A 16836-nucleotide genomic window follows, 5' to 3' on the forward strand; every position below is an offset into this window, starting at 1 on the left:
CCAATGAGGGTCCCCACGTGCTCCCAGCAGAGATGATGCCCACCGATGAGAGTAAAGCTCACGTTTACTGCCAGCAGAGCAGTGTTGCCAGGTGGGGCAAGGAGAGGGGATTCATCTGTGTGGCTATGCAGTAGCTACAACAGGCTCCGAGTTCCTAGACTAAAGCCCAGGGACCAGCACAGGGCCCAGCCCGGCTTCCTGGTCCCCTGGCCCTCCCTGGAGCCAGCACACAGCATGATGAGGGGACAGAGGGGACCACAAGCAGCACAGACAAGGCGTGGACTATGGGCACGTGGCTGCTGGGAGATCAGAAGGCCCTCTGCTGATGTGCCAGTCACCCCTGCCCAAGGCTGCAAACCCCTGTACTCACTGCTCTGCGACGAGCTTTTGGGCTTCCCAATGTACTTGAGGATCGGGTTCCGCCTCTTGTCCTCCAAGGCATCCTTGTCTTTTTTGGAGTTGCTACTCTGCTAAGACAGATTTGCCGAATTTGGGGAAGGCCCAATCCCCAGCCTTGGCCCCTGGCCCCATAACTTGCCCCCAACAACTAACTGGGAGTAGCACGGGTGCTTCTGGCCCAGGTTTGCACTTGTCTGTGGGTTCTCACGGGCGCCCCATGCACAGGCAGCAGGGGGGCAAGTGCAGTGATGGGGAGGGCTTTCCCAGGTTGTCCCCTGTAGACCGCTGCACCAGAAGATACTTTCTGAGTAGCTCCGTCACCTTCTTGGTCTTTGGGAAGAAGGGCAGCCACTTGTCCTTGTCAGGTGCAGCCTGGGCCTTTTCAGCCAGGCTGGAAGACCGCGCATCTCGGACACGGAGCCCGGCATGGTTCATGTAGGTATTGAGGGCGAAGTCCATGGGGGCGCTGGGAGACAGAGGCAGGCGTTGGAATCAGAACGCTTGGGCTGCCCCTGCCAGCAGTCCAAGGGCCAGAGCCCTGCTTCCAACATCCAGGTGGTGAAGGACAGTCTGAGGTCGGGGTATTCAGGAGGCCTGGGTTTTCACATGGGGCACAGCCAGAGCTGCCTGAAAGTCTGGACTAGTGGAACTCCCAGGACAAACCTCATGCCTTCTCTAAGCAGAGCTCTTCCCAAATAAGAAGAGCGGTCAGCGGGGGACTTGTCGGTTCCCTACAATGTAAGCCAACAAGCCCTGGGCAGGCCTGGAGGACCGGCTGAGGCCCATGGAGGACGCCCTCCGTCATCCATGCTGCGGAGGCGGCAGAGAAAAGGGGGGAGATGCCAGCCTGGCTCTGCCTTCGCCACCCTTGCACCCAGGTATGGGGTGGTGGGAGGAAGAGAGAGAGATGGAGAGGAAGAGAGGGAGGGAGGGAGAGAGATAGCCACCATGTGCCACACGGGAAACCATCCAGGGCCCGTCTCTGGAAGCACCTCTCTCTGGCTCTCAATCCTGCACTTGTGGTTTCAAGGCAGCCAAGGTTTTGGCTGTGGCCCCCTCTACTCTGAAACAGACCTCTAGCCCACTGCCTCCCCTTCTGCTCAAGCATGTGCATGCTCACTTGCACGCTGGCTGCATACAGGCTGCAAAAAACCCTCAACGCATGCCTGAGAGCAGAGGTGCTGAACCCCAGCTTCCCTCTGCAGGGACTCCTGGGAAGCTCATCCTGTTACCATAACTTTCTGCAGTGGCTTAAGAGAAAGCAGTAGGGAAGGGGAGACATGGAGCGAATTCAGGTAGCGACAAGGCATCTTCCTATGGGTGCATGGGGGTGATGGTAGACCCTTGCCCCGGGCAGCGGTCCCCGAGCAGCTGCGGCCTGGACCTCATGACCCCTGCTGTGACCTGGGGCTACCCTCAGACAGTGACCCCCGATGCCTGCGGCGCCCCTGTGACCGGAAGATGGCAAGCACTCCGCACGCTCACTCACCTTCTGTCCTCCTCATACTTGGACCTGGAACAAAAGAAAAGAGGTGACTCATGCTGAAAGGCACAGGTATGTCTGCTGTGCAAACACGAAAGATGGGGGCCAGAGGGGGAGGGAGGCCAGACCTCGACTCTTGGGTCTTAGTTCCAAGCTAGCGTGGGGCCTAGGAGGGGAGAGGCCTCATTCCCTTGGGGGCCTCAGCACAGCGACAGTGACGTCCTTCTGGCTAAAAGGAGGGGAGGGGGCAAACACAGCTACTGAAGGATTATGGAGTAAGGGGTTTGTACTGTGCCCAGCTGAAGGGCTGGAGGACAGATGCGGTTGCACCCTGAGACCAGGTCCAGAGAAACCCATTTACAAGGCAAATGGTAACAGCAACTAACGGTGATGGATCCAGTATGGGCCCGGTGCTGCCCAAAGATATTTACATGTATTAATTCATCGAGTTCTCAAAGTAACACACAGGTAGGTGCTAGATCTCTGTGGAGGAGACTGAAGCTTCACTGCTTCACTCCATCACAAGCGGGTTGAAGCAGTGACACCGCGTGACTCTTCGCTGTTAGGATCCCAAAATAAACGCAGCCAGGTTTTGCGCTCATCCCTGGAGCAGTCGGGTAAACAGGCCCAGAAAGGCCCAGGGCCTGGCTGAAGGCCGGGTGGGTTGTTTCCAGGAATACACCCACTGTGTGCTCTCATCCGCAGCCCACTCTCTGGTCTGCTGTCACATGTGTACCTGCGGCTGCGTCCCCAAGCCTCGAGGGTGAGGTCAGGTTGAACACATCCAGAGCAGAGTCCAGACTAGCTATCCTGAACTGCCCTGCACATGGCCATCGGTCTCGGCCGATGGCACCTTGTCCTTCTGGTGGTTCAGGTACAAAGCGTGGAGTCTTCCCCAACTTTTCTCTCCCCCACAACCTACACTCAGTTTTTAGGAAATGCCTGTTTGCGCGACCATCAAGATACACCTGGGACTGACCACTTTTCACCACATCCCCTGTCCCTGCTCTGGTCCAAGCCTCTACCACATGGGTTCCTGTGTGACCCCTCATCTGGGACTCTCCCTTGCTCCCACCAGCTTCCACTCACAGCCAATCCCCACTCACGCTTCCTATTCTCAGAGAGTGAAACTCAGGGTCCACCTGACTGTCCCCGGCTCTGTGGCTGCCCTCCTGTTACCTGATGCCAGCACCTGCCTCCTCAGTGGGCTCTGGCCCTCCAGCTCTCTGCTCCCTGTATATGCCAAGCATGCACCTACTTTGCCTGGTCTCTTCCTGTGCCTGGGATGCTGTTCCCCCAGATGTCTTCAAGGGTAACGGCCTCACATTCTTGGGTTGCTCAGATGTTACTTTCTGGGGCGGCTCGCCCTGACCCCCTATTTAAAACTGCTACCCCCAGGCTCTGGTGCTCCTGAGCCCTTCCTTCCACCTGCTCTTTCCCCTCATTTTGAACATGTTATAGAACCTGATTGTTTATTAAACACGGCTTTCTTTTCCCGCTATGACATCAACACCATAGAAACTGGTGTTCAGCTAATGTACCTCAGGAGCCTCGAGCAGACTCTGAAAATGCTGAATGGCAGTGCTGACAGAGGCCGTGGAGACCGTCTTGCCCAGGATTTGTAGCTGAGACCAGGGTCATGCGCTATGTAAACCTGACATGAGCCCAAAAAGTCACATGGTGGCCCTGAAGTTGGGACTGGGGAGGCACTGCCATCGGGTCAGACATTCTTTACTCAGGTGGGCCAGTCTTCAGATGCAATTAGAAATGGCCCACCCTCCCGCTGGCCAGTTTGTCTGCCTCTTGAAGGCAGCACCTGCTGGAGACCCAGAGTGTGGCCCACCTGCCGGGTCCATGTGACATCCAGGCCGGAGGTAGGGCGATCAGAAGAGGCCCAGAGGGGAGCCACCGGCCTCGCCTGGGAGGCAGCAGGAGAGCCGGGCTCCCTCCTCCTTCAGGGGGAGGAGGATCAGGCATTGGTGGGGAGAGTTCGACAAACAGACCCACAACATACTGGCATCCGTTCCACATGTCTGGGGGCATGTGGGGCAGGCACTCACAGGATGTCTCCCAGCGCAGCCAGCTGCTTCTCAGCCACATGGCGTTCTCGGAGAGGGTCCCCGTCCAGGTCCAGCAGGTCGTTCTCACCGTACAGACTGCCCAGCCCCAGGGTGCGCTTTGTTCTAAGCCAGACAAAGAAACAAATGTACACAGATGCCCGGCAGGTACCCAAGGAGATGAGGAACGCGCACCCACAAGAGGCACCCATCATGGGGGACGGATGGGCGAGGAGCCAGAGGGGGGACGGATGGGCGAGGAGCCAGAGGGAGGGGTGGGGGCCCGGCAACCTGTAGTCCTGGATCTGCTCCTGGATCTCAGGCATGGCCGCCTCCTGGGCTTCATGGAGGGCAGCGCGAATGTCCTCACTGCCGCGCAGACGCAAGTCTGGTGGGAACCCAGGGAAGATGAAAATAGGGTGTCAGGAGCAGGGGCTCGTGCCTGCTGAGGCCCTGTGGCCCGGAGGGAGGCTGGCTCTCTGCCCTCCCATTAGCCAAGGGAGGTGGAGGCCTGGACCCACCAGGTCACTCCTGAATCCAAGCCTGGAGCCCTGTCATCCAGGTCCCAAGGCAAGAACAAAACACCTGGACGTCCTAGGCTCCATGATGTGGAACGTTAAAGTCCCGTCATCAGATGTGCCAAGGGCTGCCCTCCGACGGTACTGTGCCAACCTGTCCTTGGTGTTGCCAGGCCAGTGCACAGGCTAAGGAGGGCAGGCACTTCACATGACCCTGGTCGGAGTCTGTCCTGTCCCTGAGGCAGAGTTGCAGGGTCACATGGTCAAGTACAAGGCCCCGGAGCAGCTCTGTTCACCCTCTGGCCGTGGGACACCTACATTCTTGAAAGCTGCCTGGGACCCTGGCTCCAGGTGGATGGCCTCTTATGCTGCCTTCCCCTCAGCTCTCCTAGTCACGACGTGAGAGCGAGACGGGAACGGAGCAACCACCTAGCCAGCGGGGTCCTCACAGGGTCAGCTGCCACCAGGTCTGGTGAGGAACTTACAGAAACACAAATGCTCCATCCAGAGCCCAATCCCGAGGTGGGATGGATCAAGTTCCTGGTTTCTGGATTTTTCAGAGTTCCCCAAGGGATACTGATGAGCGACCAGGCTTGGGAATTCCTCTAGTCTAACTGCCCCTTCATCCAGATGGCCTCGCTGGGCCCAGGAAGGTACTGGGGACGGCTGGCAGAAACGAGCGCAAGTGTGACAGGGTCACGTCTTTCTGGGACACGCTCCCCAGGTGGGGCCTGTCCCCAGGTGCTTGTCTGTCAGCCACGATGAGGCTTAAGGCGCTCAGGAGGAACTGCCCCCGCTCCCCGATCCTAGAGAAGGGGTACCCAAGGATGGGCTACGTGCCCTCTGTGCTCTGGAGCCCTTGGGGCCCAGGACAAGACTAACTGGCCCGTAAGCCAACTTACCAATTTCAGCTTGCAGCATCTCTGGGACCTTTACTCTCAGTGGCTAGAAGAGAGAAGGGGGAATGGTGAGGCCCACAGCCCAGGGCTTGCGGGAGACCTCAGCCCGTGCCAGAAGGGCCCCCAATACCCTCGTCTGCTTCCCTACCCCGCATCCTGTCTTCTCTTCCCCTGTGAGCCTGCAAATGAGGTTACATTTTGAGAAATAAACTCTAGAGCTATGGGGCCAGTGGGCCATCTTCTGGGGCAGCTGTGCAAGTTCCCCACTGGTGCCAACTCAGCAGCAATGAAGAAAACTTTACTGTGTCCTCAGGTCGCCGAGTTATCTCAGGGAGCACAGAGCTCGAGGACCAGACTGCGGGGACAGGCTGGGTTCACAGCCCCAAGGCACAGGCAGCAGTTGCCACCCCTCCTCCAGACCTACTTGAGGGGATAGGCACCAAATTCCGAGGAACACACTTTGGTCCTCAATCTCAATCTTGAGAGCTTACATCTTGGAACTGAAAGACTCGAGTCATTTGGGAATTAGTATAGCTGGTCTGACAGGCCTACAACGTGCTGCCCTGTCCACACACACAGCCCACCTCTTCCCGCACACTCCGGGCCTCCTCCCTACGAACCCCACTCTTGGCAGTACCCCAAGTCCAGCGAAGTATCAGAGCCCTGGCTCCTCTTGGCTCACTGATCTCAACCCCCATCAGGTGGCCTCTGGGCCTCTGCTGCTTTGTCCCCAGATGGGCGGGCAAGGAGGGTTGGGGGAAGCAGCACTGATCCAGGGGACAGGCCATGTGCCTCTACCTTGCCACACATGGAACAAATGGGTCAGGTGAGGAGCTCAGGGTTGAGAACAGTCCCGTGAACAGGACCCGGGAGCCTTCAGCTCTCAGCTCCAACTTCTCAAGACCCTGTCTCTGTCCGGCCTCAATGTGTGGCTTCCTTTTCCCTCTGCTCCCATGTGGCCCTAAGAGACAGAAACACTGTAATTCAATCCATGGCTGCCTTACCGCATTCTTCTCCAGGAAAATATTCCAGATGTCTTTTCCTAAGCCTCGGGAATCCTTGGGGTTTGTCTGCTGATAAACCTCTGCGCACAAGTAAAAAAGCTAGGAGGAAAGAAAATGGGTTGGAGCAGGGGTTCTCATGCCCCCTACTCCAGGACTGATGCTGGCCCCGGAACGATGGGTGAGGCCTGGAGACACACATGACCCTTCTTTGGAGAGATGCCGGGGCTCCTGGTAGGTGCAGCCTTGTGATGTGCTGAGAACCAAGAGCACAGGACAGCCCCCCAACAGGAAATCCTACAGCTCAATGAATGTGGCCACACCAAGGCTAAGAGGCCCTGGTGTGGGTGCCGAGCCCTAGTCCCTCAGCTCCCAGCACGGTACCCCTGGACCCTGCACTCCCTCCGCACCTGCTTTGCCTCCTACTCATTTGTGTCTTGTTCTCTAAGGGTTTCTGTTTTACTCTCTGTCACGTGCCTGGTCTTTACTCAGGTGCTCAGCGTTGACTGTGGCTCCCAATGGTGGTCACCCCCGTCCAACTCTTCTGAGCACGGAGCAGATTGAGAGAAGCCGTGGAGGTCACTGGTCCTCAGCCCCATCCCTGGGCACTGTCTCCAACACCCTGTCATCATTTTTGTCACCTTGCCCCTCTGCTAAGCCTCCCCACGGTCACGTTGTGTACCTGCAACTCCAACTCTAGAAAGACCATGTGCTCTAAGCGGACTGAGCACGATGGCAGCTCCCCTGGCCTCCCCATGCAGGGGACGCAGCTGGTGTGTACAGTCCTGCCTGCCTAAACGGCACCTTCCGTGTTTTGTCTGTCCCTGGGCTGCCTGCCAGTGCCCGCAATGGTGAAGACGGATGCTTCTGACTCACCAGCGGACTGGGGTCTGCCTGAGAGAAGATATACCGCAGGAAAACACCCAGGTGAGCTGGCCGTGCCTTCAGCTTCTCAAGGTCTTGGAACACGATGTCGCTCTGGAGGGCAGAAGGACAGGGGTGGCTGGAGTGCACGGAGGTGGGGCACAGCAGCACGCCCTGCTGCAGCTTGGCCCCCATGGCCCCTGCCGCCGGGGCTCACAGGCTGTGGCACCCACCCTACGCCCCCTCACGGCTAGGGCGGCTCTAACTGCTTCTATTCAACAACAGCTGGCATGACCATGACGAAAGGAGAAAACCAGGAAACCGTTACCTCGTTGTTGAAATAACCCGGGTCGTAGTCTTCCTCTGGGCCAATGATTAAAGGCTTTGGGCTCTGGTCTGTGCCCTGGTGAGAGTCCAGGGGTGGGGGCAAGGTTAGGGGACAGGCGTCCAAGCCCTCCACGACACCCATGTGCCACAGCACCGGCAAGGAGGGCCACATGGGTCTGGTGGACGCTGGCATCTCCTCACCTCCCCCAAATCTCAGAGGACAGAACCACGATTTCCACTTGCAAAAGTCAAGTGCTCATGGGCAGGGCCGCTGCAGTGCATGTGCACGGGGATGGGAAGCAACAGAAGGCGCGTTCTTCCTGTTTGCGAAAGTTCGGTTGACTGCAGGCTTGGGGCTCTGCTGGCCCCTCGGCAGCCACGTCGCACCCACTACAGCGTCTACTAGGGCCTGTGGTCACACAGGCTAGGTCTTTGTGACAGGACAGCTGGAGGCCCACATCTGCCTCCTCAAGCAAAGCGGATGGAGTGGATCTCTCCCCATGGCGGGCTGCTCAGGGGCGTGTGGTAGATCTCCATGACCCGTCTCAAACCCACGCTTCTCAGCTTGGCTTTCTTCCTCACACCAGTTCTACCAAGAGCCTAACCCTAACTGGTGTGCCACTGACATCAGGTATGATGAGAGCATTCATACCGCACAGGCCTTCCAGATGCTTCCCTGGATAAGCTTTTCTCCCCACTACGTTTTCCACTCAACGTGTTTGACCTCATTTCCAGGGATTCCCCGAGAATGGCCTGCCCTGGAGCCTCCCTGGATCACGCTTGCCCACAAGATGTCCTCCCGCCCCACTCGCTCAAGTGGCTTCTCCTGACAGCGTCTCCCGGGTGCTCTGCACTCATCCTGTGCTCCTGGGTATTTACAAACTCGTCACTCAGAATGATGGAGTCACAGAACCTGAGGCCCAGGACGTCTGTCAGAGATCAGAGTCTGGCACTCACTCGCAAGCGCAAACGTGAGGCCCACAGAGTCAACGCAAAGGTAGGCCACAGCCTGGGCCTCCTCATCTCCCACTGGGAGACGCTGGACGGCCGCTCCTGGCTCTGCTTGGCCCCCTGGGTGAAACATGAAAACACCAGAATTTGTTTGTTGTGAGAGGGGAGGATTTTTTTAAGTCTTTACAAATATGCAGTTTTTCTCACTACAGAAGCAGAAGATGCTCATTATTGAAAACGATCAGATGTTGTACAGTTATGCAACAGAAAGTTTGAGTTCCCAAAGGTTCCATTGCCACCACTGAGAGTGGACTGTCACCCCAGCCCTGCCCTGATCAGCACAGATTACGATTCGGGATCGGAGGCCATGCTAGAGCTGCTCCTATGGTTCAAAGATAACAACTAAAACAGTTGTCAGAAGGAAGACAGGACTCCATGACAGAGTCCTTCTCACCTGCTCCTGTCGGCCACCTGAGGGAGGCCTCGCTGCAGAGCAGGATGTGCACAGGGCAGGACCATGCAGCAGCCCAGGGAGGGCGTGGGGGGAGGCAGCTCGTGTGCTCAGGAGAACACGCTCTTGCATGGTGCCCTGATCAAGCAGAGTCCTGGCGTGGCCCGTCTGCTGTGGCTTTCTCTCACCAAGTGAATTCAATGCCCACCTCCTCTCTGGGTGGGGAGACGTAAAGAGGCTTTTCCTCAGGGGTCCAGCCTGGCAGCTGGTACCCTGCCACCATGCGTCCTAGTACACATTGGATCCCTACCTTTTCTCCTGCAGACCCAAATTGAACTCACCTCTGCCTCTCAGATCAAATCAAAGCACTAAATAGTGTGTGATGCTGGTTTTAATTCAGGACCACGGCAGAGTTCAAATAACGTAGGCTTTAAGGAGTGAGTTTGCTTTAAAAAAGTACCGAGTAACGTTACAGAGTCAGTACAAGGATATAGGAGAAGCCACCATGGTGGTGGCTGCTGAATGCTAAGAAACATTGTACAAAATTAGGAGCTCTTGCCGTATTGCTCAGTGGCCTAGCTTCTGGCTCACCACTGACAGGCAATCTCCTTGATGGCCCAGGCTGCAAGCTCTGTGCCTTGAGCCAGAAGTGCTCCCCCTACTCCCGTCCCCACAGACCAGGTCTAGCTTTGTAGGCAGTGGCTTCCACATCAGGTTTTCAGGACCTGGGGGCTCCAGGGCAGCGCCCCTGAGGGTGGACTTGACTAGGCCCCACCTGGGGTAGCTGAGCTTTTATTTGGTGCCTATATTAGTGTGTAAATAAGATTTTGTGCAAGAAAATAGATTTTGCTAAAGAAAAGAGAAAACTGAACATGAGCATTCTAGAGTCACGTAACCAGCCTATCTGCCACTCACACAAACCCTGTTTTCGATGTCCCTTCCCTATGGATGTGTTGTGTCCTCATGCAGAGCCTGCAATAGCCTTTTGTTCCCAAACCCCTTCCTGCCACATTCTCCTTTCACTTTCATTCTCCAGGGAAAAGTTTCCTTCAAGGGGGTTCAGCTGGAGTCTTCAAAGCCCGGCCCTTGTAAGCTGGTTCTCAAGGAGGGAGGGAGAACTGCAGGGAGCTCTTAACCCTCACCTGCTCACTGGTGCTGGGCCCTGGTGCATCCGAGCCCTGCCGCCGGTGGTGCTGGGCCACCCTGGCCATGATAACAGGCGAGGTTCGGGGACTGTCCAGCCCAGGGTCCGACAGTGCCGAGTTCCGATTCATCAGTGCCTAGAGGAATAGAGAGCCCATTCACCCTCAGCTGGTCTGGAGATGCCCACACCCCGGGGCACCTACCCAGTACCTACCCTGTGCCTGCCACTATGCAGAGCCCTTGGCTGTGTGGCACCTGCTTGGGCTCACGATGGCCCTGAGGTAGATACCACTACTCCCACTCTTCACACTGGGAAAGGATGATTTGCAGGGGACCCAGTGATGGGGTCCTTCCCTGGACTTGATCCTGGCACCCAAGCCTGGCCCACAGCCTTCCCCTCAAAGCCAGGTCACCTCCCAGATGCCCAGCCCTCAGGACACATCAACTATGAATTAAGACCCTCTGTCTCTTCTTGGTGTCTCTCCCACAGATGGATCATTGCACATATGTTCACCTCCTCCCACAGACAGCAGCAGTGAGGAAATGCAATTCCAACTATTATTTAAAATTAGGGTTTATGGGACACCTGGGTGGCTCAGCGGTTGAGCATCTGCCTTTGGCTCAGGGCATGATCCCGGGATTTGGGATTGAATCCCACACTGGGCTCCCTGCATGGAGCCTGCTTCTCCCTCTGTCTATGTCTCTGCTTCTCTGTCTCTCATGAATAAATATCTTTAAAAAAAAAAAAGTAGAAAAAAATAAAATTAGGGTTTAGTGGCACCTGGATAGCTCAGCGGTTAAGTATCTGCCTTCAGCTCAGCTCATGATCCTGGGGACCAAGCCCTTTATTAGGCTCCCTCCTCAGTGTGGAGACTGCTTCTCCCTCTCCTCCCCACTTGCGTGCGCTCCCTCTTGCTACCTCTCTTTCGAATAAATAAATTAAATTAAAAAATTAGAGTTTAAGTGTGTTAATTAGCCTGGCTGAGCAGATATTTTGCTGACAGCGTTATTACTTCTTCCAACCACTTGTACTTTGCAAGTTTATATATGCAGACAGACAATAGCTAAGAGGAAATGTGGGGCTAAAACCTGAAATGTTTTTGACCACTCCAGAAAAGATGAGCTGTTAGAGATCTGTGACGGACCTAGAGAGGCTGTCACTCTGATTTAGCTGGCTCATCGCATCTCAGATGGTGTGGCCGCAGCCAGGAAGCCCTGCATGTGCGGCCAGGTCACCGTTTCCCATGACTGAGGCCCACTACTGTTCATACACTGCTCTCCCCGTGACTGTTTACAGAACAGAGCTGTGATAATACAGGTGCTGGGTCTGACGGTCCTGTGCGCAGGGCACACATGAAACCCCTTTTGGACCCAGATTGGAGTGATTAAAACCCTTGGGAACCGGGACGCAAGGGTTCAGCTGGGGCTGGCCCTTGTGGACACTCACCTCACTGAGGGAGGGGAGGCGTTCCGTCCCAGAGTCCATGCCACTGTCCCCCTCCTGGGAATCCAGAGAGAGTCGGCCTGGGAAGGAAACAGTTTACAGGGGAGGGGGGCTGCAGCCTGGAGGCCTGAGTGGGAGAGGAAAGCGAAGCTGCCATCCTCCCTCCTCTCCTGATTTCCCTCAGGTCAGATGCTCCACACCTGGCTTTCGCCTCCCTGTAGGCCTGTGTTCTGGCCACATCGCTTCCTAGAGACGCCACGGCTCCATGTCACCATGAGTCTGACCTTCAACCCACACCCACCACTCTTCTAGCCTGACTCACTTCTTATCACAAGAGCATGCCAGGGGCTGGGGGGCAAGGTAGGGTCTGGATCCTTGTCCTCCTAGGACCGCCCCGGTACTTACCAGTAGGTGCGATGGCTATGCTGTCATGATGACAGCAGAAGCTGCCCCCTCCCTGTGTGTGGACATGCTTTGTCTCCCCAGCCTAATCCCTAGAGAGCCAGGGCTAGTCTGTCTTTTCTGAATCTGCCTCATGGGGACAACAAGTGAGGACCCTGGGTTGGAGACATGGGGTGAGGGGATACTTACCTTCTGATGCTCTCTGGCTGGTGTCACTGTATAGGGTGGGTATGTCCTAAAAAAGAAAAAGTCCCAAGGGTGGGCTTGGTCTGCAAAGCTCTCCCTCCTTGGTACCTCCTGTAGTCAGCTCTTCCCTCCGTCTGAGCAGATAATATCTGCTGCCATTAGGGGCTTTTTCTGCTCCATTGCCTTAAAAATGCCCAGAAGGAGGAGCTACTGCTTCGTTGGTCATTGGAGACGGTGACCCCTAATGGTGGAGAGGGAGCTTTGCCCTTAGGGGAAGTCTCGGAACTCATGGATTTATCCCCCCCAGACCCCACAGCACTCTCGGCCTTGGGGGGCTGAACACAGAAGGACCTTCCCATCAAGGAGTGCAAAGAACTCCAGCTGGACACTGAGGGGAGGGGAGGGCCCGCCTCTAGTGGCCTCAGGGCTTGGAGGACCACCTGCCTGCATGCTTTTCTGGGTCTCACTTAGGCTTTTGGCAGCTCCAAGGTAGGTACTCTGAGGCCTGTGTGACCAGTGAGGAAACAGGAGCCCAGAGACGGTGCATGACTTGCCCAAGTTGCACAGTGGGAGAACTGGAGCCCGGCTGGCGCTCAGACCCGCAGCTCTCGGTAGGGGTTTTGGACTCTCTGCCCTGTGGCGCATAGGAGCGCAGCAGTAGGGGCAAACACGTACGGCCTAGGACGGGGGCACACTTCGCCTCCGACCATAACCCCACTGGCCAGGTCCTGCTGGGATTTCCAATTCACAAACGAAGACCCTGGGACTTCCAGCAGGACCTAACCTGCCAGAGAGTCTCACAGGTGGTGAGCTCAGGACCTGAGCTATCAACCACGTGACATGGGTGTGCCCTTCAGAAAACAGAACAGTTTAAATTCAATTAGCCTGTGGTTCCTAGGCATTTTGATCTGGATGTTCTAAAAAAGAAGTAGATAGGGGATCCCTGGGTCAGTGGTTTAGCGCCTGCCTTTGGCCCAGGGCGTGGTCCTGGAGTCCCTGATCAGGTCCCACATTGGGCTCCCTGCATGGAGCTTGCTTCTCCCTCTGCCTCTCTTTCTCTGTGTCTCTCATGAATAAATAAAATCTTAAAAAAAAAAAAAAAGGGGGCAGCCCCAGTGGCTCAGCAGTTTAGCGCCACCTTCAGCCCAGGGCCTGATCCTGGAGACCCAGGATCGAGTCCCATGTCGGGCTCCCTGTATGGAGCCTGCTTCTCCCTCTGCCTGTGTCTCTGTCTCTCTCTCTCTGCCTCTGAATAAATAAATAAAATCTTGAAAAAAAAAAAAAAGAAAAAGAAAGTAGATAATCCTCAAAGAACCTCTGTTGGCTTTGGGAACTATTATTCTTGGAAACTGCACAGTTTCTGGAGAGTTCCTTACTTGCCCTAAGGACTGAGGCCGGATGGAGTTGGAGCAGCACACTAGGAACAAGGTCCTTGAGCAGACCAGGTAAAGACATCTCCTCTCTGGGGTTTCCCACAGAGAGGTCCCTGCCGCTACAGACCACCCTCCACGGCGGGGATCTGATGCTCTGGCTGATGTGGAAGCGCCTGCAGTCTTCGAGGAGACCCACTGTCCGCAGAACACGCAGCTAAGTAAGATCGGTGCGGGAATAGGCACACCACCCGCAGGGAGCAGATAATGAGGAGACTAAAGTCAACAGTCTGATTGAATTTATATGTATTTTTTTCTACCGCTGTAGCAGGCTCTAGGAGGGCAAGAAAGGGCCCCCCCAGCGGCACCCACACAGCGCTCAGCCCCTTTGGCGCTACATGAAGAATTGCTGCCTTTTGTTGGTTTATTAAGTACTGAATGCTCCCGATTCAGCCCTGGGGTCCTGCATGACTCAGGAAGCCTCAACCCTGGCTTTCCTCCTACTGTGCCTGCGTCCACCTGCATGACCACCTGCCCTTCCTGAAGCCTGGCCTGCTTCACTCACCACGAAGCCACCCATCTCCTGCTGAATCTTCAGCTGTAACTGCGTGACGCGCCTCCGGGCACCTTCGATCTGCTCCTCCAGTGGGCTGGCAGGGTTCCGGCTGTACACCTCACAGATACGCTGGGGATGAGCCAGGACAGGGAGGGAAAGGCAGAAGGGGTTATGGTTAGTGGAGAATGGACAACTCACAGGGGGAGAACAGGCAGTTACCCCAGACAAGGAGGAGAGACAGGAGCTCTGCCTTTAGGAGATGCAGGTAAGCTCACCCTTGGTCAGAAGAGGGAGGTGTAGAGATGGTGAGAAACAATACAGAGAGTAACTGGAGAAAGAAGACGGGACACAAAGGCCCATCCAGTCTGAAGCACCATCCAGGCTAGGCCTATGCCTTATCCTACAGAGGTCTTCCTCAGCTCCTGCTTGTGTCAGATGTTCAGTGTCTGTGCAGAGCAGCACACACAGGGAGCTCACGACATCAGTCTCAGGAGCCCTCTCTGGCCTTGGGTGCAGGGGGAGCTGCTCAGATGCTCACCTGGAGCTCACCTGGTGTGCACTTAGAGCCTGGGTTTTGCAAATGGGGAGGCCTGCCCCTGAACTCTGTCATCTGTGCTCACTAGCAGTGTAGACCCGACAAGGACGTTTCCTGCGTCCTCACGGATAACGGGGATGACGGTCCCTGCCTGAGGGACTGCAGGGAGACCTGAACAAGACTGCCTGTGAAGCCTTAGCAGGAGATAGCTACTATCGCACCACAGAAGGAAGTGCTCCATACGGCTGGCTTGTCACACAATGACATAAAGCCGGCGTGCAGACACATTCTCTAAGCTCATCCAGGGCCCCTCTGTTACCTGACAACCTCGGTTTACCAATCCCTCAGCCCTCAGCCTCCGCGGCGCCATCCTCTGGTGGAGCTTCCCAGCTGCACTGCACATACGTGTGGCCTCCCCACCCTGGGCCCACAGAGCAGCTCTGCCTCCAGCCGCCGGGGCTCTTCTGACACTGTTCGCACCCTCTGTCTCCCATTCGACAGCTCCACGACCTCATATTGCATGTAACGCTCCTTTCTGGTCTCTCTCTCTCTCTTTTTTTAAAGACTTTATTTATTCATGAGAGACAGAGAGTGGCAGAGACATAGGCAGAAGGAGAAGCAGGCTTCCTAAGGGGAGCCCGATGTGGGACTTGATCCCAGGACCCCAGGATCACGCCCTGAGCCAAAGGCAGACGGTCCACCACTGAGCCACCCAGGTGTCCCTCCTTTCTGGTCTTAAAACAAAACCAGCCATTGCCATGAAGCTCTTCCATCAACTCTGATTACCCTCTAAGCCGCTGCCTCAGTCCTCTCTTTCCTTCCACGGATGTGTCTCCAGCCAGGGCTTGACCCTCGGGACCCAGAGCCTGCGGCCTGCACACAGTCTCATTCCTCCACCTCCTTCAGGGAGCCTGATGACCCAGTGGCCTGGCCTCAGCTGTCACCTCTTGGGCGCCCCCTCCATGGAAGGCCATCCTGGTGCCCCCACCCTCCCTCATGGCCTGCCTGCAGCCTCACCCAGTCCCTGCACCCTGTAACTTGGGTAGGCCTCAGGTACCACTTGCATCCACAGGAAGCTTGTGTGCAGGGGACACGTGGCACGGTCCTAGCCTTCACGTTACTTAGTCCAATGGGGAGAAGAACAAGTAATTAAAATCTGAATGTAACAGCAAATACACAGGGATGGGAGAGGCAGCTGTGCTGTAAAGTGCTGGACTTCCAAAATTCTACCCGCTCTCTGTCCTGTGCACTGGTGCCCTTGGTGATCCCACCGGTCCTCAGTTCTGACCACCTCTGTGCTGAGGGCGCACCCGAGCTCTATCTCAACCCTGCCTTTCCTTTGAGGCTCCAACCTCTCACATCTACAGGGCTGGTCAACGGTCTTTATGTCTCAGTGTTCCCTGGGCTCCCAGAGCTGACCTCCATGTCTCTCCCTAGACCCCGCCCTGCCCTCCACGCTACCCCCCCCCCCCAAACAGCATCACAGCTGTCAGGGCATCCAAACTTGGCACATCTTCTGTTTTCTGCCCTGTTACCGCCCCCTGGCAGGCAATCTGTCACCCATCTGACCTCTGAGATGTCCCCCGTGGTCCCCCCGTGTCTTTCTGTACTGAGTCCTAGCATTCCTGTTCAATCTCCCACAGCATCCTGAAGATGGTCTCCTGGCATATCCATGCACTGAACACACTTCTCCGGAGAACACTGCTTTGGAGATGTGATCACTCCCCAGCTCAAAATCTTGACCCATCCCATGGTCTTCAAGATAAACTCCAAGCTTGGCAGGGAAGTCAAGGCCCAACGCACTCTCCAGAGTGAAACAGACTGAATCCAAATTCAAATGCCACCTCAGAAAGCCCTCCGGGATTACTGCATGATTATTCCTTCTTTTGGGATTCCTTGTACTTAAATGATATTTTAGAATTTAATGACCTGTAATTCACAGAAAATAAACCTCATCATTTCAAAATGTACAGTTCAGTGGTCTGCATGCATGGGCAGGGTTGACAACAGCCTCCACCATGGAGTTCTAGAATATGGCTACCACCCGACAGGATGGTGGTTATTCCCTACTTCTCCCCTCCTCCACTCCTGCAACCACTAATTTATGTTCTGTCCTCAGAGACTTACCTGTTCTGGACTTCTATTTAAAAGGACTCACATAACCTGTGGCCTTATGGGCCTGGCTCCTCCCACCGAGCCTCATGTGCTCAGGGTTCCTCTGTGTTGCAGCATGTGCGTCACTGCTTCACA

The 16836-nt window shown here is 55.8% G+C and overlaps 1 protein-coding gene and 1 long non-coding RNA gene across 17 annotated transcripts in view; one reads left to right on the plus strand and one right to left on the minus strand.

Moving 5' to 3' along the window:
• Positions 1-16836, minus strand: part of ARHGEF11 (Rho guanine nucleotide exchange factor 11) — an 86279-nt gene that overhangs the window by 16239 nt on the left and 53204 nt on the right. For 12 of the 16 annotated variants that reach the window (XM_072830040.1, XM_072830032.1, XM_072830044.1 and 9 more), the window contains 13 exons: positions 14061-14180; positions 12129-12174; positions 11541-11617; positions 10093-10230; positions 7550-7624; positions 7234-7335; positions 6361-6459; positions 5360-5402; positions 4231-4327; positions 3943-4065; positions 1889-1912; positions 721-865; positions 371-470 (listed from right to left, as the gene is read on the minus strand). In XM_072830040.1, the coding sequence (XP_072686141.1) occupies positions 371-470; positions 721-865; positions 1889-1912; positions 3943-4065; positions 4231-4327; positions 5360-5402; positions 6361-6459; positions 7234-7335; positions 7550-7624; positions 10093-10230; positions 11541-11617; positions 12129-12174; positions 14061-14180 (1189 nt within the window). The remainder of the gene's footprint in view (positions 1-370; positions 471-720; positions 866-1888; positions 1913-3942; positions 4066-4230; positions 4328-5359; positions 5403-6360; positions 6460-7233; positions 7336-7549; positions 7625-10092; positions 10231-11540; positions 11618-12128; positions 12175-14060; positions 14181-16836) is intronic. The other 4 variants (XM_072830041.1, XM_072830033.1, XM_072830042.1 and 1 more) reach the window with 1 other exon arrangement.
• Positions 7888-16556, plus strand: LOC140635410 (uncharacterized). The gene is made up of 3 exons (XR_012032738.1): positions 7888-8179; positions 8284-8545; positions 16230-16556. It is a non-coding gene; the product is annotated as an uncharacterized lncRNA (long non-coding RNA).

This window comes from Canis lupus, chromosome 6 (assembly GCF_048164855.1).
Source record: "Canis lupus baileyi chromosome 6, mCanLup2.hap1, whole genome shotgun sequence".
Taxonomy (NCBI): domain Eukaryota; kingdom Metazoa; phylum Chordata; class Mammalia; order Carnivora; family Canidae; genus Canis; species Canis lupus.